The 27,293-nt window shown below is 40.3% G+C and overlaps 2 protein-coding genes across 9 annotated transcripts in view; both read right to left on the bottom strand.

The window, feature by feature from the left end:
* The window catches only part of LOC139943419 (MAM and LDL-receptor class A domain-containing protein 1-like), a 52,153-nt gene extending 39,614 nt beyond the window's left edge, over positions 1–12,539 (bottom strand). Inside the window, exons 1-11 of the mRNA XM_071940230.1 lie at positions 12,142–12,539; positions 8,248–8,391; positions 7,317–7,463; positions 6,197–6,421; positions 5,530–5,709; positions 4,133–4,483; positions 3,422–3,556; positions 2,695–2,951; positions 2,299–2,389; positions 1,595–1,822; positions 697–968 (exon numbers count right to left, since the gene is read on the bottom strand). Of these exons, the coding sequence (XP_071796331.1) occupies positions 697–968; positions 1,595–1,822; positions 2,299–2,389; positions 2,695–2,951; positions 3,422–3,556; positions 4,133–4,483; positions 5,530–5,709; positions 6,197–6,421; positions 7,317–7,463; positions 8,248–8,391; positions 12,142–12,208 (2,097 nt within the window). The 5' untranslated portion in view covers positions 12,209–12,539. The remainder of the gene's footprint in view (positions 1–696; positions 969–1,594; positions 1,823–2,298; positions 2,390–2,694; positions 2,952–3,421; positions 3,557–4,132; positions 4,484–5,529; positions 5,710–6,196; positions 6,422–7,316; positions 7,464–8,247; positions 8,392–12,141) is intronic.
* A 559-nt stretch (positions 12,540–13,098) lies between these two features.
* Positions 13,099–27,293, bottom strand: part of LOC139942546 (L-gulonolactone oxidase-like) — a 39,812-nt gene continuing 25,617 nt past the window's right edge. For all 8 annotated transcript variants that reach the window (XM_071939392.1, XM_071939386.1, XM_071939384.1 and 5 more), the window contains 10 exons: positions 26,492–26,598; positions 26,043–26,168; positions 24,893–24,987; positions 23,748–23,838; positions 22,072–22,257; positions 20,880–21,064; positions 19,444–19,593; positions 18,970–19,134; positions 18,380–18,470; positions 13,099–17,490 (listed from right to left, as the gene is read on the bottom strand). In XM_071939392.1, the coding sequence (XP_071795493.1) occupies positions 17,359–17,490; positions 18,380–18,470; positions 18,970–19,134; positions 19,444–19,593; positions 20,880–21,064; positions 22,072–22,257; positions 23,748–23,838; positions 24,893–24,987; positions 26,043–26,168; positions 26,492–26,584 (1,314 nt within the window). In that variant the 5' untranslated portion in view covers positions 26,585–26,598 and the 3' untranslated portion in view covers positions 13,099–17,358. The remainder of the gene's footprint in view (positions 17,491–18,379; positions 18,471–18,969; positions 19,135–19,443; positions 19,594–20,879; positions 21,065–22,071; positions 22,258–23,747; positions 23,839–24,892; positions 24,988–26,042; positions 26,169–26,491; positions 26,599–27,293) is intronic.

Genomic DNA, 27,293 nt, shown 5'->3' on the forward strand with positions numbered 1-27,293 from the left:
GTGAGGGCAGAGATGGTTCTTACAATTGATTTAGCAGAGTAGCGCATTATTAATGTTGCACAGGCTGCATACTCCTCACCAGGGAGCTGAGATGGTTTAAGGAGTGATTTAAGGCTCGGTGACCAGGGGTAATAATGTGAAGCGCTTTAAAACGCCCTCCGGGTGTGAAAAGTGCTTTACCCGAGAGGGCAGAGATTGATTATTCAAGTGCAAAGGCTGTATACTTCCCAGGGGCCAATTTCATAGAGCTGCTTAAGCAAAAAATTTGCTTAAGCACGAAAATAGCACGCTTATTTTACACATGTTACTGGCCAAAATGTCATGCCATATACATTGCTTATGACTAGTATTTAGCTGTTGTTTACTTAGCATAACAATTGAGTGGAGTCTTGGCCGGTAATCTGATTTTACTAAGCAATGAATTTTTTGCTTAAGCAAAAATTTTTGCTTAAGCAGCTCTATGAAATTGGGCCCAGGGAGCTGAGATAGTTTAGGGAATGATTTAAGGCCCAGTGACCAGGGATAATAATGTGAAATCTATTTATTGGCTATAAAAGGATTAGGTCTCATAATTCAATGGTAGTCCCCGACTTGCAGGAAATACTGTCTATTACAGCGTCAGGAGCATCACTTAGTGACGGACATATAAATAATTATTATTTATATCATTAAGACGAGGGCGCTATTCAAACCTACCTGGTATATCTTATGGATTCCAGCCAGCTCCACCGTCGCCTGGATCCAGTGCTCACCCTGCGACCCCGTCCTCATCCAAGTTGGATTAGAAAACCCAGTCCAGCCCACGTCTTCAACATACACATTCAGCACCTCCACTTGGTCACCGTACATGTAGTACCAGAACGTCAGACAGTTATCGGAACCGGCAGGGCTTGGTATTTGGCCGCTTAGCAGACGCGCGAGCTGGTTGGCTTTTGCTTTGCTTGCATCCATCAGCATGTAGGTACCGGCTATCATAAAAAACAATACATAACATTTATATAATTTCGTTTATATTTTGTTATTTATGAGAAATCGCCCAGCTCAAAATGCCTTACGGCCATTTCAAAATGAGGGCTACACTTGATTTGGGCTATCAACCAAAATAGGGTCAAATAAGAAGCTCTTGAACATTCCACAATCCCAGCACTCCTTGGGTGATCTTTGCTTTTCACAATTTGGGCCATCTCTTTGGAACAGGGTCTCACTTCAACTCAGACGTAAGCAGATACTTGCTCTCAATTTAAAACACATCCCAAAACCTATCTATTATGAAAAAAATCATAGCTTCAGCCTTTGGCTGTGTTGCTGCGATACATGAGTTCTTGTTTTTGCGACAGGACTGTCGTTTTTGACAGACATGGCCCACTAGAAATGTTCAACATTTTTATCATTACTTTACCGCCAGGATTTTAGTAAAAGGGTGCCCAAATTGTTCATTTACAATCAATAAATTTACATGTACTTGACAGATAATACAGGGTGTCGAAATTTACATAAGGGTGTCCAAATTAGGAACGAGATGCCCAAATTTAAAACAGGGTGTCCAAAAGACACCCAGACACCTCTCTGGCTACCACTACGACTGCATTCTTACTTGAATCCTGCTTGGTGTGATCATAAGGAGGTCCCGTCTTGATCAAGAACCCCGAAGCAGCTCCTTGCTTCTGAACCCAGTCTATATCATCCGTAGTGTCCTGAGTGAAGCTACACAGCCCAGACTCAAAGTCACAGTTGCCTGGTCCCGTTGGGATGTCCACTGTCGGCTGGGGAGGGAGAGGGGCTGTGGTGACTTTGGCGCCGACGTCAGCGATGTGAGGGATGACTGCAGAGATAAAAAAAGTATTAAACAAGTGAGTTTCTTGTTTTCTTAAAAGATGCTTTTTGCACTGTGAAATGGAAGTCACATTGGCTAATGAAAGAGGTATTAAGTTCCAGAGTGTAGAAGCAGTGTATGAGAAAAGAATGGTCTCCAGCCTCATAATTTGACTTTGAAAAATCCAGGGTAGTCCGGCATGATGAGCACAGATTGATACACTTTAGTAACTAAGGATTCAAACTGCCTCTAGCCGTCGAGCTAGCTCGGTTAGTGGTAACTGCTCCAGCAATGCAAAGGTTACAGGTTCGAATCCCACCTGAGACTTAGCCACCTTGACATAGGACCGAGTCATTATTTTCTGAGCAAGACACCTGTTAGAAATCGTCACATGGTATTTTGGCCGGTAACCTTCTTCTGGTAAGCATAATTTTCTTGGGCTAAGCTACTTTTTTGTGCTTCAGGAGCTCAATGAAACTCATTACCTTGGCAGTAGCTATCAGTAAAGATGACGTCATCAACGGCGATGTCGTTGTCAGCGGACGCTGTTGAGGTTACTTGCCCAGCAATAATGATCTAATATTGAGAAACAGACACAAACACTAACTAGGAGTATAGAATACATGAGATAATGCAAGATTTTGCATTTTCTAAATAGTCACAAATATGGGTATAGGAGATAAAGGGGAACTCTTGTTTGTTTGGCATATTTTCAAACACGCTTTGAAATCTAAATATAGACCTGTAAAGAACAGTTTAACATTTGGGTGGGCTATATTTGTTTGTGTGTCTTAAATTGACAGCTTCTTTGGGGAGGTAGCCAATTTCTACACATGCAATAGTTCAATTTGACAGAGCAAACTCTCTACACAGAATCTTACCCAGTAGCGACTGGATTCGTAGAATGAAACTTGCCCATACAACCAGCCGTCTCCTTGGTGACCAGACAGCCGCCATATATCATCACGGCTACCCTCTTCGCGAATAATGGAGAGCTTGCCGACATTGGTCCCCTTCATGTAGTACCAGAAAGTCAGGCATTTGATTGTCACCGGTGTCCCGGCGGCAGTCTTCTCGTTGGACAGGAATGCCTGGTCGCCGACCTGGCTAAACGGTGCGTCTAGGTAGATGTAGTAACCTAGGCAACAATAAACATGTCATAGGTCAAAGTGGTACGCAAACTCCAAATCAGGGGAAGGGGGGTGAAATATTGCACAATCTCGACAGCCATGGGCATGTTCGCGTATGGGTTCAAATCCCAGTCGTGACACTTGTGTCCTTAAGCGAGACACTTAACCACTGCTTAATCCTTCAAATGGGACATAAAGCCATGGTTCCTGTGTGTTGTGTAACACATGTAAAAGAACCCAGTGCACTTTATATCGAAATAGAAGGGGTTTGCCCCGGTGTTCCTTGTTTGATTGGCTGCATATTGTGCCACATTACCATGTAAACCATAACATGGTGCTTTAAAAGAATAGGTCTCATACTTCAAATCTTAGCTCCACATACCTTGCAGGAAAAATACTGGGCGATTGATATACCTCTAAAGCACATTATCAGAACAGAGTATTATTATTATTATTTTTTTTTTATTCCGTCACCTACCTGCCCCCGTGCCAGTGGTGTGATCTTTGTCTGGACCGTCACCGTACATGCTAGCAGGCTTAACCAACCAATCAGTGTGGTCGACATAATCTTGGAACCAATCACAGAGATCGCCGGCTTCAAAGGTACAGTCACCTGAGAGAACAAACAAATACATTTTTCAAATTTGGGAGGAAAAACTAGGAGTACATTAAAATAGTGGTAATAATTTTTAGTTAAATGCTAACAAATAGGATTTGAACTTCCTCTAGACACAAGGGCTAGCTCGGTGGTCTAGTGGTAAGACATCTGCTTTGTTTCTTAGTTCAACCCTGAATCATAAAAATTTACAGTCATTTCCCTTGTGGTTTATTTTTTTTATACTTTTGATACCTTTTGTAGATCAAGTTTCTGGCCATGACATGAATCCCTACTCACTGTCAATGATGATATTTAACTGTAGAAGTTTCAGTATCATAAGTCGCAAAGTTTTTTGAGAAAAAGAGTGAAAATCACAGAGCAATGTTTTCAGGAGTGACGCATAAATCAGCTGTACGTGTACTCTTGGAAAATTGTTTTACTCATTTCTCAAAAACTACAGCACCTCAGCAAGAAATATTTTTCAGGAAAGTTTCTACCATCATTATCTTTTAACCCTGTAAATTGAATGTAACTCTATGGAAGTTTGTGTTTTGTGTAGTAGAAAAAGCACCCAAACCCTGTAACCCCTACCATGTGTTGTACAGCTTCCATCAACGATGCGGAAGTCATCAATAGCGATATCTCCGAGCTTTCCTCCCACCGTCGCCTCAAACACAACCTGATAATCAGCGTTCGTATTGGCCACTGTCCTCGCGATCAACCACTTGTTGTCATGGTCACCCTTCCTCGACCAATCAGGGATCTGTTTGGTGACATCACCACCCGTCTCCACGATATAGATGTTCAGAGTACCAATGTCTGCCCCGTACATGTGGTAGAAGATCTCGATGCACTGGCCGGTTGTCGCGGGGTATGACGGCGACCAAAAGCGTGCGACGTCATTCACAGATCGTTTAGAGGAGTCAATGAACATGTAGTAGCCTGTTTTAAAGGTGGAATTTTGAAAGCAATTAAATGTATTAGTTTTTACTAAACTTCTTGATTAGACTTGAAGTATTTTACCAGTTTCAACCACCTACAATGTATCCTGCAGTGGATGCCAGACAAATTGTACTTTTTGGTGATTGGTTTTTCTCCAAATAAGGCTAAAAGCCACTCTTGGTAAGGGACTACAAAGACTTGGGTATGCTGAAGGTAAAACAGTCTAGGTTGGAGGATGGAGGGAAACATGCACTGTGCAAGGAGTTCCAACAATGCCCAAAGAAATGGACAATAGATGGACAACAAGAAACAATGGATTGGCAACCAAGGACATAGAAAAGGAAAAGATAGACAGAGAAGAAGATGGAGAGATGACATCAGGGTTTATGAAGGAACAACATGGACCAGAACTAGAAATGAATGGCGTCAACATGAGGAGGGCTTAAAGTCACCTGGAAATAGATGTTTTTTTTCTTTTAAACATAAGAGTATATGCTTACGAACAATAAAACAATTTTTTTAGTAATTGTTTGTCGCGATTTATATGTTTAAAAAATATATAAAGTTGTTTGGGGGCTGACTCGGCCTACCCCTTTTGTGATGTCAATCGAGGCAGACTTTGCCTGCAATGCGTATAGTAAACACACGTGCAAAGTACATGTACGTCCAAGTCGTGAGTTGGTACATTTCAAAAAGTGTTTTTCTGCATTCAGCAGCAATACACCTGGTCGGCATTTTTTTTTTAAATGTACAAACTCACGACTTGGTCCGTACATGTACTTTGCAATTGTGTTTACTCTACGCATTACAGGCAAAGTCTGCCTCGATTGACGTCACGAACAGCGCCCTCTCGGGTCGGGGTCTACTCTTAAATTTGTAAATAACATAAGAACTGATTTTTTAAAACCTTAGTTAACTGTTTATTCACATTCCACTCATCAAAACACATATATTAGTGACAAAAGCTTTATTTTGAAAAAATACCACTTCCAGGTGACTTTAAGTAACGGAGTGAGGGGAAAAAGATAAATAAGTTTTCCTCCTACCAGAAGTTGACCCATAGGTGTGGTCAAAACTTGGGCCGGTGGCATCCGTGGATGCCACGCCTTTCTTTCTCTTCCAGTTGAAGTTGTCGCTGTTGTCTTGGGTGAATGAACAGACGTTACTGTTCTCAAAGTCGCACTGCTGGAAACTTGGGGGAGCTCCGGGCGATGGGGTGACAATCACTGCAAACAGATAAGAGGATGAATGATCAGAAATATAAACATGCATCCAATCGATTTATCTTATTATTATTGTAGGGAACCCAAGTGCGCCCTCAGTATTCAAGTGTCCAATCAAACTTTGTGATTAGCATATTATTTACAATAGAAGTTAAGGTTGGGGGTCGCAACCTTTAGGCTAACCTCACTTTTCCATTTAAGCTTTGAGCAAGAGACACCACATTTATTTTCTGTCAGTATTTCTCTCTATTTTGTCGAGAGGATGGCCCTGGCTATGCTCAAAATACTATTCTTAGAGAGGGATAGTACCATAGTTTGTATCAAATCCTTATTTTATCAAGGAAATATTGAAATTTTTAGGGCTGATTGTTTGTCGCCAGGTGGTTGTCATGTTGACTTTTCGCCCTATCGTCTTTAGGAGGAAGAATGAAACTGTTTCTGCATGCGCTTCTCGACAGTCTGCAAGACACTTTTTTCCAATCTTACTTACCCTGTGGGCAGTACCCATCGAAAGTGTCCACATCATCAATAGCAATGTCACTGGTACTCAACAGCCCACGTTTAGCTTCAAAGACAATATTGAATGGAGTTACCGTTGAAGTCACGTCAATCATTGCGAGGACCCACTGGGAACCCTGGCTGCCGGATTTCTTGAAGATTGGCGAGCCCAGATTGTTTTTACTCCCGTCGGGTGAGGCATAGACACTGAAGGTCCCTGTAATAAAAATGGAAGACACCATGACCGTTATAGAAGTCGCCATCTTGTAGGGCAGACCGTATGTGCATCTACATGCGTGCATCAATGAAACACGCAGCACACAGCATTCCAAGTTTGATTTCTACGGCACCTGCACGCACACCCACACGCCCTTACAGACGCCATGTTGTCATCACGCCATGTTGTCAGACGCCATGTTGTAGGAGAGGTAATTGTCCTTTGTCCTTTGTCCGATCTGTTGACCCCTTGCACGCGCGTCACACGCGGCGACTGATACCACGCTCACCATGTTGGTGGGCAGTTAGGTTTACGTGTATTAACGCCGCGTCACCTAAAATGCGCACTTCACTGCATAACGCACAGCATACTCTATGCATAGAGTTATATATGAAAACGCACAGTGAAATTGCCCACCAGTATGGCGCATTCAATATTTTTCTGATGATGTCAGGTGAAATGGGTCAATAGGGGGAAACTGTGATTATATTTCGATCTGAGAACTAACCAGGTGACACTAGCATTTTTGTCGCTGAGCAAGAAATCATCGGGTACAAGTCGCAGAAATTGTAACTGAGTTAGTATTCTGGCTGGCAAACTCTTTTTGCTAAGAAACTTTATTTAGTGCTATGCAATTTTATGTGCTAAGCAAGTTTTTGTGCTTACAGTCTTTATGAAATAGACCGATCCATTAAGCTCTGCCCCATCGCATGCTGACCACTCACAACCCATTGCGCAACCAAAAGTCAGACAAATAAAGTCTGACATGCGTGCACATATGCTTGGTGCACGCGGCAGAGTTGTGCAGAATGGCATTGGAGAGGCTCACGTGTTCTTGCCACATGTGTGCTGTGGGCGTAGCCTAATGGATCGGTCTATTGGGCCCTGGACTTACCCATGAAGCTGCCGAACATGTGGTACCAGAACCTGAGGCATTTGACTCCTGTGTTTGGTTGAATGGTTAGGCCTGGACTAACAAGTCGATCTTTATCACCGATGGATCCAAACGATGACGTGAAGTAACCATAGATGTAGAAACCGGCTGTGGATAGATAGATACGGTTGACTGTATAATTGTTGTCGAGTTGTTGCGGGAACCTATCAAAGTATGGTTTTTTGAATAAGTTGTTATGACTGTGTGGACAAAAATTCACACTCCCGATGCTTTTCAATTTGAGCAGTCAGGCCATCTACAGTATGTATTGTTACTACTTGTACAGTAACATTCGATCGGTAGGTTTCATTTTTATTTTTATTTTTTATTTTTATTTTTGCAAGTCGCCCAAAACAAGGCTAAAAGCCACTCTAGGTTAAGGGCTACAAGGAAGAAAACAGGTAGCTGAAGGTAGGAATTGACATTCCTCTTAAAAGATGGAAGATCATAGGATGAAGGGAAACATGCACCAGGCAAGGAGTTCCAAAGAGATGCAGTACGAGAGAAAAAGCTATTGGAACGAAGTGGAACACAATTTTACACCAGGCAAAGAGATAGAAAATTGCATTAAGTTGGGCCTAGCCTGTGACGTACTGATCTAACACTGATTTCATAATGGCTAAAATATTAATATTGTTGTCTAGTTTCTGAAACACAATTTCTTGATTTGTGCAATTCATATAGACGTTAAACCAATGCTTGTAGTATGAGAGATTGGCTGTTGCCAGCTTGGTTGCAAGCTTGATGTTTACATCCCCTTGTGGGAGTTCGCTGCAAGCTTGGTGTTTATATCCCCTTGTGGGAGTTTGCCCGAGTTCCCTTGATGGGAAGAACATCTAAACAAACTCGCAGCATGATGCCTGGAATTGACAGTCACAGTAAGGCCACTTACCCCCTGTGGAATGGTCTCCAATCGGGCCTGTATTTGGGTTGCTAGTGGCCCCTTGGTTACGTCGCCAGTCATCATCGTCGTCTGAGGCTTGAGTCCAACTGCAGAAATCTTTCTCAAAGGCGCAGTTGAAACCTTGGGATGATGCTGTTAATCAAAAAGGAAGCGGAGAGTAAGTTGGGAAGAAAGTGCATACTGCTCCACTACTCCTAGAACTATGAGGTTCCTTCAGACGATAGCAGAACGAACCTCAGTCATCATAGTTCTAGGTAGGAGTACTGCTCGGAAAAGTTTCTGTATGGCGCCACCACTTTTTCATTATACATGAAATAATTTAGTATCTAATTTACCTCAATGACATATCCCTTTTTGTAAAAATGAGTGAAAAAGTGGTGGCACATACGGAGAGTGGAAAACTTTCTTTATCCTGCCACCACTAATTTTCACCAAACCCCAAAAGAAATATCTTACAAACATGACATTATTAATTACAAAGCTGGTGTGGTGTGTCTTAGACTAAGATATTGGAAAAGTTTCCGTATGGCGCCACCACTTTTTCATTCGGTATGAAATAATATAGTATCTAATTTACCTCAATGAGATATCCCTTTTTGTAAAATTGAGTGAAAAAGTGGTGGCGCCATACGGAAAGTTATCCAAGATATTTTTTGCGGGCTCAACTATACATATAACAGATCTCATTATTTGAGTAAATTACTAAATTATTTTGATTTTTTTTTTAAACATCATAAAACGAACAAAAAAGTGGTGGCAGGTATATTCGGAGGCTTTTCCTTAGAATTAGATTTAATAGAATAGAAAAGGATGTGTAGGCACTTTTTCACAAATTTTTACAAAAAGAATATTCTTATTTGAGTAAATAACTTATTTTATTAGACCAGAGAGATACTATTTACTTGTGGTGGCGCTATACGGAAACTTTTCAAAAAAAAAGTAAAGAAAAATACACAGCATGCACAGCAGTTTCACTTGTAATTGGTTTGCATGCATGTGTCATGTGTACTGCATGCAGCTGCATGTGTCATGTGTCACGTCCGTAAACAAAAAAAGGACTGAGCTGAGCGCAAACAAAGATTATATTTCATCTAAATGCTGAATATATCTTTAAAATAACTGCTCAAAATACCTCTACTCGTCTTGCTGTACCATTGGCTTCACCGTCAGTAGAGAAATACATTGTATAGAGCAGGTTTCCAGTGATTTTCACGACTTATTTATGTTGAGTTTTCAGTGACAGTGACTGTGGCGTGGTCTTTAAAACTCAAATTCAGCGCATTCACTGAAGATCTGACACCCAGTACCATAACGTAGCATGACAGCGCACACACCAAGGTGTCTGACTAGTACTGAGAAATCTGACTATTTTGGTCACGTGTTAATGTCGTCTGCAATTTTTTTGTAGTTTTCCTTTTGCGTTTTCAACCACAAAATTTACTTTAAAAGTGTCAAATTATGGAGTTTGGTTGTAGCAGGCGTGTACTACACAAAATCAATTTGCAAATTTATTGTAGTTGGAGCTTGCGAGGAACGACTGACGCCCGGACGACGAACATCTGTGGACAATTAATGTCTGCTGCCACCAAGCGATTTCGGGAGATTTTGTGTGTTTTATTTACTGCAAGGACGGTTTTGCACGGGGGCGGACATAACTGCATATGCAAATGTGTCCGGGCGGACACAATTACATGATGCAGCTGCGTCCGGGCGGACACGATTGCATATATGCAAAACCGTCCGGCGGACATTATTGCATACGGCAATAATGTCTTCAATAATACGGCATTTTGTTCACATGCTTGTTTTGTTAGATGGTTAGCCTAAGGGTTAGCACTCAACTGGTTTGCTTATTTTTTTTTCAATAATTTTTTTTGTCCATGTTAAAAAGTACCTTAGGGGTGCAAATTAGTCTCCCTCCGTGGTATAACCACACACACCCGGATATTCTACTGTCCCTTTAACTATTGCGATACTTTTTTTCATGCGGCTGAATTTTGTAATAATTTTCTGCTATGAATGCAACTCGTTAACGTTAATTTCAGTCACTCCACATCACCTTTGGACCACAGGTCAACCAGTATACAAACACCAGCGGATAAAAGCAAACTTTGTGATACTGTTGCTGAAAAAAAATCCTTTTTACATATTGTGGATCCTTGAATCAGAAACAAAATAAATATATTTGAAAAAGTCAACGCTGAGGAGCGAAATTTAAGAACACGAATAAACTTGTTATGGCAGTTCGTGTGTAAACACCACTCGAGTGTGAACCTCTCCATTGTTCTGTTATTATGTGAATTATATTCCCAAACATGTAATTCATTTGTAAACATTGTTAACTTAACACAAATCTTTTTTATTCTCAGACTCAAACCTATCAAAAATGGAGGGACTCATAATTTGCTGGTAACTTTTGCTGGCTTTTCCCAAGAGGGGAAATGAAGAAAAATGTATTGTGAATGGAGATCGTGACTGCCACAACTGTCAATCGAAACTTTGTTTGACCTTGCGCCAACGATTGTAGAGTTTGTTCTTTTTTTCTTTTCTTTTCAGCAATAAATCCAGTATTTTTTGCTATATTTGTCCTCCAAGTGAAATTGATAATGTCACTTGGTGATGTTAAATGATCAATTGGAATTCAAAAATGGCCACGTGAGGCACTATCCGGCGGCCATCTTGGGTTTTGTGTTTTCAGCCGGTGGGTTTTTAACTTTGAAATCAGGTATAATTGGAGTAATATAGGCCCTAGTTATTAAAAAACAAATCGAGCAAATAAATACTTAAGACCTCTCATCGACATCAGGTCTCACCATTGTATAAACTGAGCCCAAAATGGCGGGAAATTTATATTTGGGCCTACAACATATAAAGTGTTATTTTTCTCTCCAAAATGGGAGACACCAACAATCATAACGCCCCAAGTGATTTCAAAATTTTAAAGTAATGGTTCACGTAATGCTGTTGATTTTAAAATAAACAAGTTTCATAGTTAGTATTCATATCATTTTTGGGTGGAAAGTAATACAGAACGGGGGAAATTACGATTATGTCGTTGTTCTTTTGTGCTTATATGCATAAATCTGTGAGTCAGCTTCAGTGCCCAAGTGGAGTTCAAATCAATTTTGTCATATAAAACTATAACACGGTTCGGTAAACAGTACTTTGGCACTGTATCCTCTAGTATTTGCGCAGCATTATCACAAGGCAAGCATGAAGTGGGTAAACGTGGTTACCAGCGATAATTAATTGAGAAACTACAACTCAGGCCAATTCGGGATTGGTAGCTTAGGCTACGGCTGTTGCTATGGGTGTTGCTAAGGATGTCATACTTCAACGCATGATAACGCAGCGATCCAGAAAGTCGAAGCCGCAGCCGTATAGCCGCCAATTTGATCACGGACCCCGGGAGATCTTCGGGCCAATATTCACAGAGCTTAAAGGGAGGGTATACGTTTGGTAATTACTCCCAAAAAAATAATCACCGTAAAAACTTTGGAGGCCTATACAGAGTACCGGAGAACTTTTGATATTATAAAACATTGCTAGAAACGATCCCCTTTCAAGTAATGTAACGTAGTTTTATAGAAGAGGCATTTAATTTCCACCAACACAGTTCAATAATTTATATTTAGAAAGGCTTCAGGGCACGAAGTCGTTCTGAGGCATCTCGAAGAACTTTGAAGAACAATAATTGAGCCAAAAAACCCACAGGTTCGTTTAATTTATGCATGTTGGGATAACACTGATGGGTGAAGGATGGCCTTTGGCAAGTATAACAAAAGTATAAATCCCGCCTTTCTTTCAATTTGACAACAATTTTGTGAAAATGAGTCAACGTTTTGTATAGTGCAAAATGTTAAGAGGTCTAGTCTCGCTTACCAATGTCGATTAGAGCAAGTAGTAGCACGAAGCATCCTAACAATCGCTCCTTCTTCCGCGCCACCATGGCGGCTTCCTCACACACCCGGACTAAGATTGGTTTAGAGACGTCCCTCCAAGAAACAAAATGAGTCAAACCAAGTCTTCAGTTTTGTCCGCAAAACTTGGCAACTTTCCGCGTCTGCCTTTCTTTCCTTTCCGTCTGACAAGTTGCAACAAAAATAAGCTTCAAACTGACTCTCAAAACTTTCTTCTTTCCCCACCAAGTATTTCGGCAGCAACGGGTTGTTTTCGAACCCGCTCTCTTGCCAACTTCTGTGGTTTTTGAAGACTAAAGGCGTCGCTGCCTAAAGTCAATTTTGCAACATTTTGAGTTAATTATGGAATAACAAACTTTTGGTGAGAAATGATGCTCACAGAACCTCTGGTAAGGTTAAGTGTGCGGGTTGGGGGATTGGTACCAAAGAACACGGTTTAGATAACACCGTTTCTGATACGCCCCTTTATACATTGCCCTCTAAAAAAAAATACACATCATTACTAACCCTCATCGTGTCATAATTGTTACTTAATGTGTAACTATTAACTTCTGTAGAACCCCCTGTTTGAAAAAATGGAATAGTCCAGTTGAGATTTAAAAATCATATTTTGATCCGATTCTCCCTCTGGATTTCTTTCTTAACTCCTCACCTGATCTAAAATAAAATTACTTTCAATATTTTACCCTAATTTGTTTCAAAAAGTCAAGACTAAATTGACTGGAACCGTCAACTTTTGCCATTAGGGCACACCAATTTTGTTCCAATAAAACTAACAAAAATCGTGTGTAATCTTTTGACCTCTCAAGAACAAGGTCGCATAGAACTCAGCGTTTTACACTATTTGGCTCGTGTACATACGAACTTTAATCACAAGTTTATCAGATTTTTGTTTTCTTCCTATCTGTTTATCGACGGGTCCAAGTCTGTGGATGATACGGTAACCACAAGAAAAGTTAACGCAGAAATGCTAACCTGACAAAACTGCACCCATATCTGTTGGTTCACCGGTCAAAATTACCATGCTAAGCAAAGTTAAAGACCTGGGGCCAATTTCATAGAGCTGCGAAAATAGCTCGCTTATTTTACACATGTTACTGGCCAAAATTTCATGCCATATACATTGCTTATGACTAGGTATTTAGCCGTTGTTTACTTAGCATAACAATTGAGTGGAGTCTTAGCCGGTAATCTGATTTTACTAAGCAAGGATTTTTTTGCTTAAGCAAAATTTTGTGCTTAAGCAGCTCTATGAAATTGGGCCCAGAAAATATACTGCTGCAAACTGCTTACCAACCAAAATGGCATAACGGTATAAATGCAAAAAACTGTGAGTGGCCCCAACAGTTCGATCCTTGTTAATGTTAAAAGTAATGTTAAACACGTAACAAATTTCTTATCTAAGCAAAAAATCAGTGGGGTACCAGTCGTAACAATGTAAACTTTATTAAAAGTTGGCTGGTAACCTGTTTTTTGTTTTTTGCTAAGCAAGATTTTCCCTTGCATAGAAGTTTTTTTTGTGACAACAGGCTTTATGAAATTAGGCCCTGGTGTTTGGCAATGACCAAAAGTATACCATGGCTTTGAAGATAATTTATATACACGTTTGGTATTTACTCAAAACAAATATTAACTTAAAAACTGACTTGGTAGCGAGCAATGGAGAGCTGGCGATAGTATACAACAGTGTGAGAAACGGCTCCATCTGAAGTAGCATAGATTTTGAAATAGAGGTAATTTCTCACTAAAATAATAAAAGACTTCTAGCTTAAAGTCTTTTATTCCATCTGAAAGCACACAAATTCGTCCAACAAGGGTGTTTTTTCTTTCATCATTTTCTCCCAACTCCGATGACTAATTGAGCTCAAATTTTCACAGGTTTGTTATTTTTTGCATATGTTGAGATATATGAAGTGAGAACACTGGTTTTTGACAATTACCAATAGTGTACCTTCCCTTTAGGTCGAATTGTTACTCTATACTTGTCATGTAGCCCATGCTACTGCAATGACCAATTCAAACTCGCTCAGCAAACAATATTTTCTGAACTGGTCTTTGATTTGTATACTTTATTTTTGTTATCAAAAAATAAACCACGTCTTTTTATATAAAATTTTATCTATTAGCAAGATTTGTCTACAGTTGATTTTTGTTGCTGAAAAATTGTTTTCAGATTGGACCATGAACTTGTTGAATAAGCAAACTCATGGCGCGTTTGGGGTTTCGCGGTACAGCGTGATCGGCTGAGCCAGGTACGATGTATTACGCCATCACTAAAGACTGCCTGGTTCAAAGTGGTACACCGACACGTGGTTTCTGTCCTAATTATAGGACCTTATATAACCCCCTTATTGACCTTTATTATCAATAAGTAAGACTTGAAGACACTTGAAAAAGTTGAAACATAAAACCTACTTAGTATTATCAGGCAATGGAGAGATGTTGGTAGTTCTTGGTTCTTGGTTAATTAATCCCTTTACAGCCCCATTTGGGCTAAACTGGGATGATGGGATAAAATATTGTGAGAAACGACTCACTCTTTGTAAGTAGTTCTTGAGAAAGAGGTAAATTCTCACTCATTTACTGATTAATATCTTTCATGCAAGGGATTAATTTGCAACCAAAATACAGGAAATAGCAATTCACTCTATTATTGACAACATTGACAAAAATAAAGACAAAACCAATTGGGCTGAACAGCTGAAAAGTTTCATACATGAAAGTTGTGTTACTTTTAATACAACGCATTTATAATGCTAACTGCTTCTTTGGTACGTGTACTTGGTACATAATTACATAGGAACTGGACACAAAAACACAATAGTGAAAGCCATTATACACTTGCGGTAAACAGTGTTGTCTAAGGCACGCACTTTGTGTATCACAACATATATATATTATATTATATATATTATATATAATTAACAAACCTGTGAAAACCTTAGGCTCAATCGGTCATCGGAGTCGGGAGAAAATAACTGGAAAACCCACCCTCGTTTCCGCACGTTTCGCCGTGTCATGACATGTGTTTAAAATAAACCAGTAATTCTCGATATCGAGAACTGATATTGTTTTGATGTTTTCTCAAAAAGTAAAGCATTTCATGGAAAAATATTTCAAGGGAAGTCTTTCACCATTACCTTCTGTACACACTGTAAGTTATTTGTAAAACTTTTAATTTTTGTTCTGTTCAGAAAGTGTCAAATGGCTGTAAATCATGGAGGTTAACTTGCCACTCCACCAACATCTATATTAATAGTTTTGCTCAAATTGACCAGGACAAAAACAACATTATTATTTATTTTAAACCTGTTAAAGGAACATTAAAGAATTATTTTTCGTTAACAAAACAGTTGCTGGCAGTGTAAGTACTTTATGTAATCCACAATATATATAAACTGACAATTTGAGATCGATCGGCCATCTGTGTTTCGAGAAAATAGTGAAAAAAAAACCAATTAAACACTTTGCATGACATCGATTTAAAAAACCCATAGTGATATTTCAAGGGATGTTTTCTACTATCATCATTATTAGACCATGTATGTTTCACGTAAATCTGTGATCTTAGATGATTTTTTTTTTACCAATTCTGTAATGTTCCTTTAACTATTTACTGTACTTTTCTGACAAGATACTACACGTACTACCACTCTACACGCACTACTACAACTTTCCAGCTACACTTATAAGCAAAACATTTCCATTTATAGAATTCTAGTTAAGGCAAGTTAGTAGTTTTTGGTACTTTTTCTAAAAAAAATAATTTCCACACACGAACCATTTTGGCTGGAGCAACTTCTTATAAGTTGTCTCCGATAAATAGCACAACGGCTAACCGCAATATATAAATATTATTTCAGCTTTCTCCAAATGCAAAGTTTCAAATCCTACTTAAAGACTACTTTGCAATGGACCCTTCCCATGAAATATGCTAATTACATTCACGCATGCGTACATACCCTGTTGGTTGGCAAAGGCCATAGAGTTGTGCACTAAGCAGACGCACAATCGTGTCTGCGTCACGCACCCAATAGCCGTGTACAAAACAGCGCGATGTTCCCTCATTTTGCCAACCAAAACGTTAGTGCGCACGCGCTACGTGCAGTTTACATATTTCATGGGAAGGGTCTATTTGTAGTTATTTTCAATTTTATAACGCATTACAGCAAGATTCTGGTCATATACATAACTGGAAAGAAGGGCAATTGCCGTCTATTCATTCAGCTGCTTAAAGCACCTAACACTATTTGTAATTACTCAAAATAATTGTAACTCAAAATTACTCAAAATAATTGTAGTTATTTTCAATTTTATAACGCATTACAGCAGGATTCTGGTCATAAACATAATTGGAAAGAAGGGCAATTATTATTCATTCAGCTGCTTAAAGCACCGAATATTATTTGTAACTACTCAAAATAATTGCTACTCAAAATAATTGCTACTCAAAATAATTGCAGTTATTTTCAATTTTGAAACGCATTACAGTTAGCTTCTGGTCGTAATTTTACAATGTACTCACAATAATTGTTACTCAAAATTACAAAAAGAAATTGAAGTTATTGTCAATTTTAAAGCGCATTACAGTTAGTTTCTGGTCGAATATAATTGAGAGGAATGACACTTGCCCTACAGTGATAAGGGCCAAATATAAAGCTGTTTACCGTAAGCAAGGGTAAATGCTGACTAACCCCATAAGAACTAGAGGGCGCACTGGTGATGCTTCTTGCACAGGCGCGACGGGACCACAAGGAGACACGCGCGCCATTATGTACACGCGTTGAATAAGAAACACACGTTGGAGTTTGTGTTTATTGAACGCTACTTGATGCTGTTTTTTCAACTTACAAAATGGCCGCACAAACACACGATAAGCAATGCCTGTTTGTTCAGCTTAGAAAATAGCCGCATGCGCATGCCGAGGCGTGTATATAGGCCAGTGCGCCCTCTAGTTCTTATATATAACTCTATGGTTAACCCACAGTTACCACATGAGTGACCTAACAATGCAAATCTATGGTGAACGTGCCTAGAAATTTTCTGCTAACCAAGAAATCATGGTGGAGTACTTTTATGCTTGCATACATTTTTCTGCTCAGCAGTAAGCACACAAATTTGCTTACCGGTAAACAGCTTTCTGGAATTGGGCACTGCCGAATCATGAAGATAACTCCGTTCACTGAAAGAGGACTTTCTGCAGGTAGTCATTCAGGAACAATCCTTGGGGATCAAGTTTCTTACGAATGTCGCAGAATTGTTCAAACTCGGGGTACAGTTGCTTGAAGTCTGTCCCAGTCAGTTTATGAGCCTTAAAAAAAAAATACAGAAAAAAGGTTTTCAATCAAGCATGGAGGTAGAAACCATGAATGAAGTAAGCACCTAGTTGAACGCGGTTGTTACCAAATAAAGTTGCATTAGCCCCATATATCCCACCTTCATCATTGTGCATACATAGCTGTACCCAGTTAAACCTAGTAAATTTAACCAATATTAATAGTACCCAGTCGATGCCAAATAAAGTTGCATTCCCCCGTACCTCTCGCCTTCATCATTGTAGACACATGGCTGTAGCCAATTTATCTAATACCCCTTTCAGTATTAATTACACCCAGTTAACCTGGTTTACCAAGTAGAGTTACAGTAGCCCCATGAACCCACATTCATAATTGTGCATACATGGTTGTACCCAGTTCAACCTTATTTTAACCAATCTTAAACTCCAACATCATTAACAGCACCCAGTTGAACCCAGCTCAACCCGGCTCAACCCAGTTGAACCCAGCTCAACCCAGTTGAACCCAGCTCAACCCAGCTCAACCCAGTTGAACCCAGCTCAAACCAGTTGAACCCAGCTCAAACCAGCTCAAACCAGCTCAACCCAGTTGAACCCAGCTCAAACCAGCTCAACCCAGCTGATAAAAATAGTTACATTTAGGCAACATGTTACCCACCTTCATCATTGTGCATACATGGCTATACCCAGTTGTAAACTAATCTCAAACTCCTTGAGTGTTTAAAGTACCCAGTTGGACCCGGTTGATACCAAGTAAAGTGAGATAAGCCCAATGTGTACAAACTTCATAATTTTCCATACGTGATTGTACCTACTACATGTAAAACCTTTATCCTTCCCAATAATTGAGTAATAAGTATTGATATATTCCAATAGTACCCAGTTGAGCCCAGTTAAAGATTACCTTAGCCCAGTGTGGCCTCCCTCCAGCATTGTACATGAACTTCTCGAAGGCAGCCCAATACTTGGCATAGGGAACAAACTTCCCATAGGGCCTACACAAAAGAAAACAAGACAAAATTTAATAATATTTTAAGGTTGAACAAACAACAAATTGACTAGAGCAGGATTGGAACGAACCACCTCCAGATTAATAAGTCGATGCTTTACCAACTAAGCAATCTAGCCTTTATGTTGGCAGTCTCCCTTTTCGAAGAAGTATTTGCTGCAAAGAATTGGACCTATTTACTGTGGTGCACCTACAGCGCACAATGTGTAACATTTGTAGATCAGCTGAAGAAGGACGCAACCCAACAAGAAACAATTGAGCTGAAGAAGGACGCAACCCAACAAGAAACAACTGAGCTGAAGAAGGCAGAACCCAAAAAGAAACAACTGAGCTTAGAATGCTGATGCTTGACCGGGATGTGTGGAAGGCGACCATCACAGGTTCCAGAGATGGCGTCAGCTGAAGACAACCTCTCGCTCTACTACTACTACTACAGTGCAACCCTAAAGAGGCATTGTAGCCCAATGAATAATGCATGATCTTACCTATACATTACAATATTCATGAAGCAACTATCCCTCCCATTGGCTGGGCTCATCATGATGTCATCGCCTTTGACGAATCGCACTTCAACGGGGAAGTGGACGTGAACATCTTTATTGGCATCCAGCCAAGTTTTCAGCTCTCGGAGCACAGAGGCAGCCTGTTGCCTGCAAGAATAAACATAGCAAAAGATATATGTAATGTAATGTTTATATGCAATGCTGACCGTCAGCTTTTTTGAGGAACAAATATCTTTTGCATTATACTCTGTTATTTCAGCTTGCATCTCTGTGCATGCAAGCCTATACAACCCAATAACAAATTACTAATAAATTCAATGCACAAGAATGTTTATTTTACCTTGTGTCATTTAGTATCTTTTGCATTTTAAACCAATGTGATAAGGCAAGAAACAGAATTAATTACAACCTAAAAGAAAAAAGTTAGGACACACTTGAATTCCCAACCAGCCTTACCTGGGAATTGACCACTCTGTCACGTCTTGCTTAAAGAGGCACTGGTGCTGGAAGAGTTTGTCACTATTTGCGACATCGGTCCGCTCCTTGGAGCTACACCAGTTGTAGATGAATCGGTTCACAGGTGGTATCAGTCGTGGCAAGAAGGTGCTGAAAGAAAATAAAAATTGTGAGAAAGAAAACAGTAAAAATTCATTCTCTCATTCATTAATCAATATTTACTTCAACAAATACATCAAAATAAACAACTTGATTTTACAGAGACTTTTCTAAGCAGTGAGCAAGATAATGATAATATTAATTGTGGCTTCCATCACTCATATTCGTCACTCAGTGCTTTCCTGCAAGGTATTGTAGTATGAGGTAGCCTTGCTCAAGCCAGTCGCATTATCGCTCTGAAAAGACGCCGCTGTAAACCCACCCGTATACCCTGTTCATGGTGCGTGCGATCACACCGCATGACCCACCCGTATACACACTGTCACATCGTACGACCACTGTGCACATAAGTCATCCGCACTCGTACCACTAACTGCATGCGGAGGCCGTCAGGCCGACAGCCTTGGGAACTCTTCGCTTATTATAGTAATGAGGTCAGTGGCTTTAACACAGACCCTACAAGGCTGTCTGCCTGCGGCCTCCGCATGCGGATAGTGTACGGGGGCATTGTGTCATGCGATGTTACGCACAGTGAATACGGGTGGGTTTTTATACAGCGACAGTCTTTTTTCGGAGTGAATAATTCGACTGCCTTGAGCAAGGCTAAATATGAGGCCAATTCCTTTACGTAGCATCATGCAATGGTTCACAAAGAGCAGTTGCACAATGTAATGGCAATCAAACCAGGAGCACCGGAGCAAACCCCTTTTCTTCGCAATAAGTGCAAACGAAAGCTCAACAATCGCTCTTAAAAACCGAATGAGAGCCGTTTAAGCCATTGGACCCTTTGGGTACAGAAAGAAAAGAAAAAAGTTCACAGATTTACAAATAATTTACAGGGTTTACAGAAGGTAATGGTGAAAGACTTCTCTTGAAATATTAGTACATGAAATGCTTTACTTTTTGAGAAAACGGTAAAACAATATAAATTCTCGTTAGCGAGAATTACGGATTTATTTTAAACACATGTCATGACACGACGAAAAGCGCGGAAACAAAAGTAGGGTTTCCTGTTATTTTCTCCTGACTCCGATGACCGATTGAGCCTAATTTTTCACAGGTTTGTTGTTTTATATATAAGTTGTGATACACGAAGTGTGGGACTTGGACAATACTGTTTACCAAAAGTGTATAATGGCTTTAATGCATGGGTGTTGTAGTTTTTAAATTATGACGGCCTATCAAAGTTTGCTAGTGACCGCCTTGTGCACCGAAGGGTTAAAAACACAAGCGTCACAAGCCAGGACTTCGCAGATCAGAAACATTAAGATACCTACCAGATCCAATACAGCAGCTCAAGGAAGTAGTAGCCAATCAGGGAGTCCTTGAACCAGTTAAAACTGGATTCAACCGGTTTGTCGGTTCTATCTCTCTGCCTCATAACAGCGCCCTCGGTGTGCGGATACCAATAAAAGACAAAGAACTCGCTGCTGTCGACGAGGTTGTCCATTTGAGATAGACACTGCATGGTGACAATGCACAAATAATAAGAATAATAATAATCAATGTTTATATAGCGCTTTATCACAGCTCAAAGGGTGTATCAAAGCACTTCTGACATTGTAACCCTTGTTCACTGGGCGATATATTAAATTCCTTAAATCATCTCAGCTCACTGGGGAGTTGGTGGGCAGTTAGGCTTACGTGTATTAACGCTGTGTCGCCTAAAATGCACACTTCACTGCATAACGCGCAGCATAGAGTATGGCGCATTCAAGATTTTTCTGCTGATGACGTCAGGTGAAATGGGTCAATACAGCCGGTGCTGCGAGTTACTGTGCTCCAAGCTAATCATTCACATAGACCATCTCTGCCCTAACAAATCTATCAAGTTCAAACAAGCCCATAAAATTCAAATACTCTACTCTCTCTCACTCTTAAAGGCAGTTGGACACAATTGGTAATAACTCAAAATAATTGTAAGCATAATAACTTACTTGGTAACAAGCAAAATGGAGAGCTGTTGATAGTATAAAAACATTGTGAGGAACGGCTCCCGCTGAAGTAACATAGTTTTTGAGAAAGAAGTAACTTCTCACCCAAATATTTAGATTGAATTTGAGACCTCAGCTGAGGTCTCAAATTCAAGGCATCTGAAAGCACACAACTTGTGTGACAAGGGTGTTTTTTATTCCGTTGTTCTCTCGCAACTTCCGTTGTTCTCTCGCAAATTAGTTCAAATTTTCACAGGCTTATTATTTTATGCATATGTTGAGATACACTAAGTGTGGTCTTACTAAAGGTGTCCATTGTTTTTTCCTGAGGTGCGGTAGTTGTTGTATTTTGTGACATTGTTTTTTCTCATTTCTCGAAAACTACAGCACCTCAGAAAGCAATATTTTAAGGGAAGCTTTCTACACTGTGTTTAATGTCCTACAAAAAGTACCCAGACCCTTTAAAAAGTCTGAATTCCGATTACAAGTCAGACATTTCGCATCCCTGAAAAATAAAAACAAAAACCTGAATTACCTCCTCCAGAGTACTTGACGTATCCTTCCTAAGAAGCTTGAATTGTGGCTCACATTGGAATGTTAGCGTGACGATGATGCCCAGCGCCCCGATACTACATTGAGCCGCTCGGAAGATCTCTGGATTCTCTTCAGGAGAGCAGAGGAGGACCTCACCTTGAGCTGTCAGCAACTCCAGCTCAACGACCTGAACACAAAATAGCAAAGACGTCAAGAATATAAAGTATTATAATCAAAAGGTACTTATAATAGCGGCTTACACTAGGCCTAAAAGCGCATTACTCCAAACAAAAATACACTATCGTAGAAAGCAACATGTTATACAGAAGTACAGTAAAAAACCACAAAGAAGAAAAAAAGATTAAAACTAAACTAAACCACAAGGTGCAAAAAAGAAATAAACAATTAAGAAAGTAGAGTGTCATGGCCGAGTGGTTAAGAGCATCAAATTCAAGTTCTGGTGCTAATTCACCGGAGTGTGGGTTCGAATCCCGGTCATGACACTTGTGTCCTTGAGCAAGATACTTTACTATAATTGCTTCTCTTCACCCAGGGGTATAAATGGATACCTGCGAGGGTAGAGGTTGATATTGTGAATGAAAAAGCCTTTGGAGCGATATAAACTGTTGCCCAGGTTGTACACTCCCAAGGGAGCTGAGAAACATTAAAGGAACACGTTGCCTTGGATCGGACGAGTTGGTCAAAACAAAAGCGTTTGTAACAATTTTTTAATAAAATGCATATGGTTGGAAAGATGTTTTGAAAGTAGAATACAATGATCCACACAAGTTTGCCTCGAAATTGCGTGGTTTTCCTTCTACTGTGCGAACTAACATGGTCGGCCATTTATGGAAGTCAAAATTTTGACCCCCATAAATGGCCGACGTGTTAGTCGACAAGGTAAAAGGAAAACCACGCAATTTCGAGGCATGTTTGTGTGGATCATTGTATTCTACTTTTACAACATCTTTCTACCCATATGCATTTTATAAAAAACGGTTACAAACGCTTTTCAAAGACCAACTCGACCGATCCAAGGCAACGTGTTCCTTTAAAAAAGAGATGTTATTGGCCCTATGACCAGGGCACTAATGTAAAGCGCATTGATACGGTTATTGTGAAATGCGCTATATAAGAATTGGTTATTATTATTGGTTATTAAGTTTTAAAGGAGCAGGTTAAAAGTCGAGCAGCATTTCCACTGCATACGCAGTACACAAAGCCTCAGCCTGAGCCAGAGCCCAAGCTGAGGTTTGAGGAAGGCCCCATGCCTTGACCTTTAAGTCAATGAACAAGACAATATTCAAATCTAACAGGCTGCATGGCTTATCGAGTCAAGATATGATAGATGTTAAATTTGCATCGGGGATAAAGAATATTAATTTTGGTTTTTACCCATACACCGATGTGTTTTAGCACTGTATACTCAGTACTTTCCCGAGTCCTGTGAAAAAATATCACAGGCATGTTACTCGGGTGGGATTCGAACCCTTGCAGTTCTAGAGCAGTGTCTTACCAACTAGACTACCGAGGTTGCCCGGCAGCTAGAGGCAGTTCGAATCCTATGTTTTGGCAGCGGGTACCACAACGATATGATAGATGTTAAAATTTGCATCGGGGATAAAGTATATTAATTTTTGTACTTGAAGTATCCTTCATAAGAAGCAAGATACTAACCTGGGTTGCTATGATGCCGTGCTTGATACCAGTGCCATGGGTACCAGTGCAGATCAATCCACCAACAGAAACATCTCCAATGGCAGGAAGGCTGCCAAGAAAAAACCCAAAAACAATTGTGGGTTGAACAAAGACAAAAATACAAGAGTGGGACTTGAACCCTTTGGGTTATTAATAATAATAACAATAATAATAATACATAAATTATAGCACTTTATCTACACCCGATTGGCATCTTAAAGCACTCAGAATTTTTCTTACAGGCATTGTGGAGTCTACATTGGGTGCGTTCGTTTAGCTTCCCTGGGTCGACCCCGGTCTGCCTCGGTACGTTCAAATAGCTTTGACGGGGCTCACCCGGGTCAGCCCCCAGTGCCCTGCTTGTGGAGTGGGCCACTTGAGGGTGACCTGAGGAGCATGCCGTTACCACGAGAGGGCGAGTGTGATCGTTCGATTAGCTCTTGTCAGGGGCTCACCCAAGTGAGCACTGCGGGGTCGACCTAGGGAAGCTAAACGAACGCACCCTTAATGATAAGTATGACATTATTCCTTTACATAGCACCATGTATGTGGTGCAATGTAGCCAATCAAACCAGAAACCCCTTCTCATAACGATAAATGTATTACACAGCACCCATGACCAATTGCTTTATGTCCCATCTGAAGGATGAAGCAACAATGGTTAAGGGTCTTGCTTAAAAGGACACAAGTTTCATGGCCGGGACTCGAACCCACACTCTGCTTATTAGTAAACGCCAGAGCTTGAGTTTGATGCTCTCATCCGCTCGACCATACTTTATTACATTGTGCGACATTGTTACAACCTGTGTTCATCTGTTTGGTAATGCATTGATGGCTTTCAATATTTTTCCAACCTTGGTTGGCAAAAACTTGGGCTGTGACATCAATCAATCAATCAATCAATCAGTCAATGGTAATTTGTAGAGTGCCAAAATCAAGAGCGCTGAGGCACAGTTGAATGATTAGAAAGCTGTTGGAACAGGTGTGCTTTAAGGAGTGTCTGCATTTCTAATCTGTGTAGGAAGCTTGTTCCACATTTTGGGGCCATATACAGAGAATGATCTCTCTGCAAAAGTTGAGTAGGGAGTTCTTGGCACATAGTGATAAAAAAGGTCTATACTCACTTGCTTAAGGCCATTCCATTTAATTCCAGTATTTTGTTCAGATCATCCACTGTTATTCCAGCTTCAACTTTCACCTGACACTTCTCTTTGTCCAACTTTAATAAACAGGAGACAAATAAACATCAGCACAAAAGAAGTTTCATTTAGGGATGAACAAAGCAAAATTTACTAGCGCAGGACAATGATATCGCGATATATAGTTGACGCTACTCGGGCCGAACTCGGCTCGAGACGTGTTGACCAAGGGTTTGTCCATTGTTAGAAATTTGTCTGTGCCATCCAGGCCGATCCTGGGCAGCTTGAACAGCTTGATCGTGTTGTAGGCCGATGGCGTTGAGGTCGTCTATAAGCAGTGATATGTAGGTGCAGCGGAGCTGTTGAAAGGGTTCAGATATCGCTAGAACTGTAAGACCAATACCTGTTCTGGGGCCTCTCTCAAACCTCAGCTTGGGCTCCGGCTCAGGGTTAGGCTCCGCACACTGGAAATGTAGTTGATGCGCAGCTCCGCCTTTAACCTGCATTTTTGGAGCAGTGCGCCGCAGTGATTCGAACATCAGCAGACGGAGCCTGGAGCCGCAGCTCTTCTCTTTTCGTTAAGTGCACTGGGTTCTATTACATGCGTTACACAACACATTACCAACAGCTTTACATCCCATCCGAAGGACCAAGCAATGGTTAAGTGTCTTGCTTAAGGACACAAGTGTCGCGGCTGGGGATTCGAACCCACATTCTGCTGATCAGTAACACCAGAGTTTAAATTTGGTGCTCTTAACAGCTCGGCCACGACACTTGATGTGGATAAGGACAGGGGATCAGTCATGATAACCATGCCTAGATCATAGAGTTATATAAAGGAAATAGAAGGCACACTGGCCTTTATATTTGGCCAGGCATGCGCGCATGCGGCCGTTTTGTAAGTTGACAAAACAACATAGCAGAGCGTGTGTTTACGCGGCCCGGTGTGCGGCCATTTTGTAAATTGACAAAACAGCATTGCGTAGCGTTATAAACACAAACTCCAACGTGTACTTCATAGTCATCGCACATACAAAATGGCTCGCGTGTCTCCTTGCGGTCCCGCGTTTGTGCAAGCAGCATCACCAGTGCGCCCTCTGGTTCTTATATATAACTCTATGGCCTAGATCCTTACCTTAATGACGTTATTGAAGCGATTCATATTGATCATGTATTCATCAGTCATTGCAATATCAGATGGGGAATGACCCTGAGCGCTCAACTTCACTTTCTTAGTTGCAGATCGCGCCATCTCCAAGATCTGCAAATAAACAAATTAAAGGCATGATGCTGCATATATATAACCTTTGGTAATAATAATAATAACAGGGGCTTCTTATTTAGCGCGGATATCCATCACTTTAACATGCAGTTTTCTCCTGCAAGGAATTATGAGACCTCACAACATAATTTACAATGTGCTGTGGCACAACATTGCACCTGATTTGGCTTACTGTCTCATGGTGATATGCGTGCGCCCAGCCGCAGTGCGGTAATCTTCAATAATGAAGCAGCACTTGCAAGGAAGAGGAAGAAGAAGAAGAAAACGAGGAAGAAGAATTGAGGATTGTTTCCGATACCAACCTTAATTATTTCCTGTAAGGAACTCGGCTCAAAATACAGCTCTGGGGAACAGGAAAAGGAGCCTGCCCAATTGGTGAATGTTTTTCCTTCCATTTCCACAGATGTACCTGAGTGAAACATAAAATTATGACGTATAATTTGTTGACTTATGCAAAACTGCAATCAAAAGAAACATATTAAATAAACAATTTTTTTCTTGAAAAGTTGAAATGTGAATGTCCAAATGTAAAGAAACAAAAACATTGTAGGGATTCGAATCTCGGACAGTTCACTTATAGTCAATCATTCCAAAATCCACTTATATCTATTTATTTGCGTTTAAGATTTGTTGCTCAATATTTATTAATACTACTAGATAAAAAGAAATTGCAGACAGTCTCTGCATCTTCATCTTCCGTTTTATTTTAATTTTGTTTGCAGACAATAAAATTATATTAAAGGCAGTGGACACTTTTGGTAAATGCTCAAAACAGTTATTAGCATAAAACCTTACTTGGTAACGAGTAATGGGGAGCTGTTGATAGTATAAAACATTGCAAGAAACAGCCCCCTCTGAAGTAATGTAGTGTTTAATAAAGAAGTAATTTTCCATGAATTTGATTTCGAGACCTCAGAATTAGATTTTGAGGTCTCGAAATCAAGCATCTGAAAGCACAAAACTTTGTGTCACAAGGGCGTTTTTTTATTTCATTCATTACTCGCAACTTCAAAGACCAATTGAGCTCAAATTCTCACAGGTTTGTTATTTTGTGCATATGTTGAGATACACCAAGTGAGAAGACTGGTCTTTGACAATTACCAA

The sequence above is a fragment of the Asterias amurensis genome, chromosome 10 (assembly GCF_032118995.1).
Source record: "Asterias amurensis chromosome 10, ASM3211899v1".
NCBI lineage: Eukaryota > Metazoa > Echinodermata > Asteroidea > Forcipulatida > Asteriidae > Asterias > Asterias amurensis.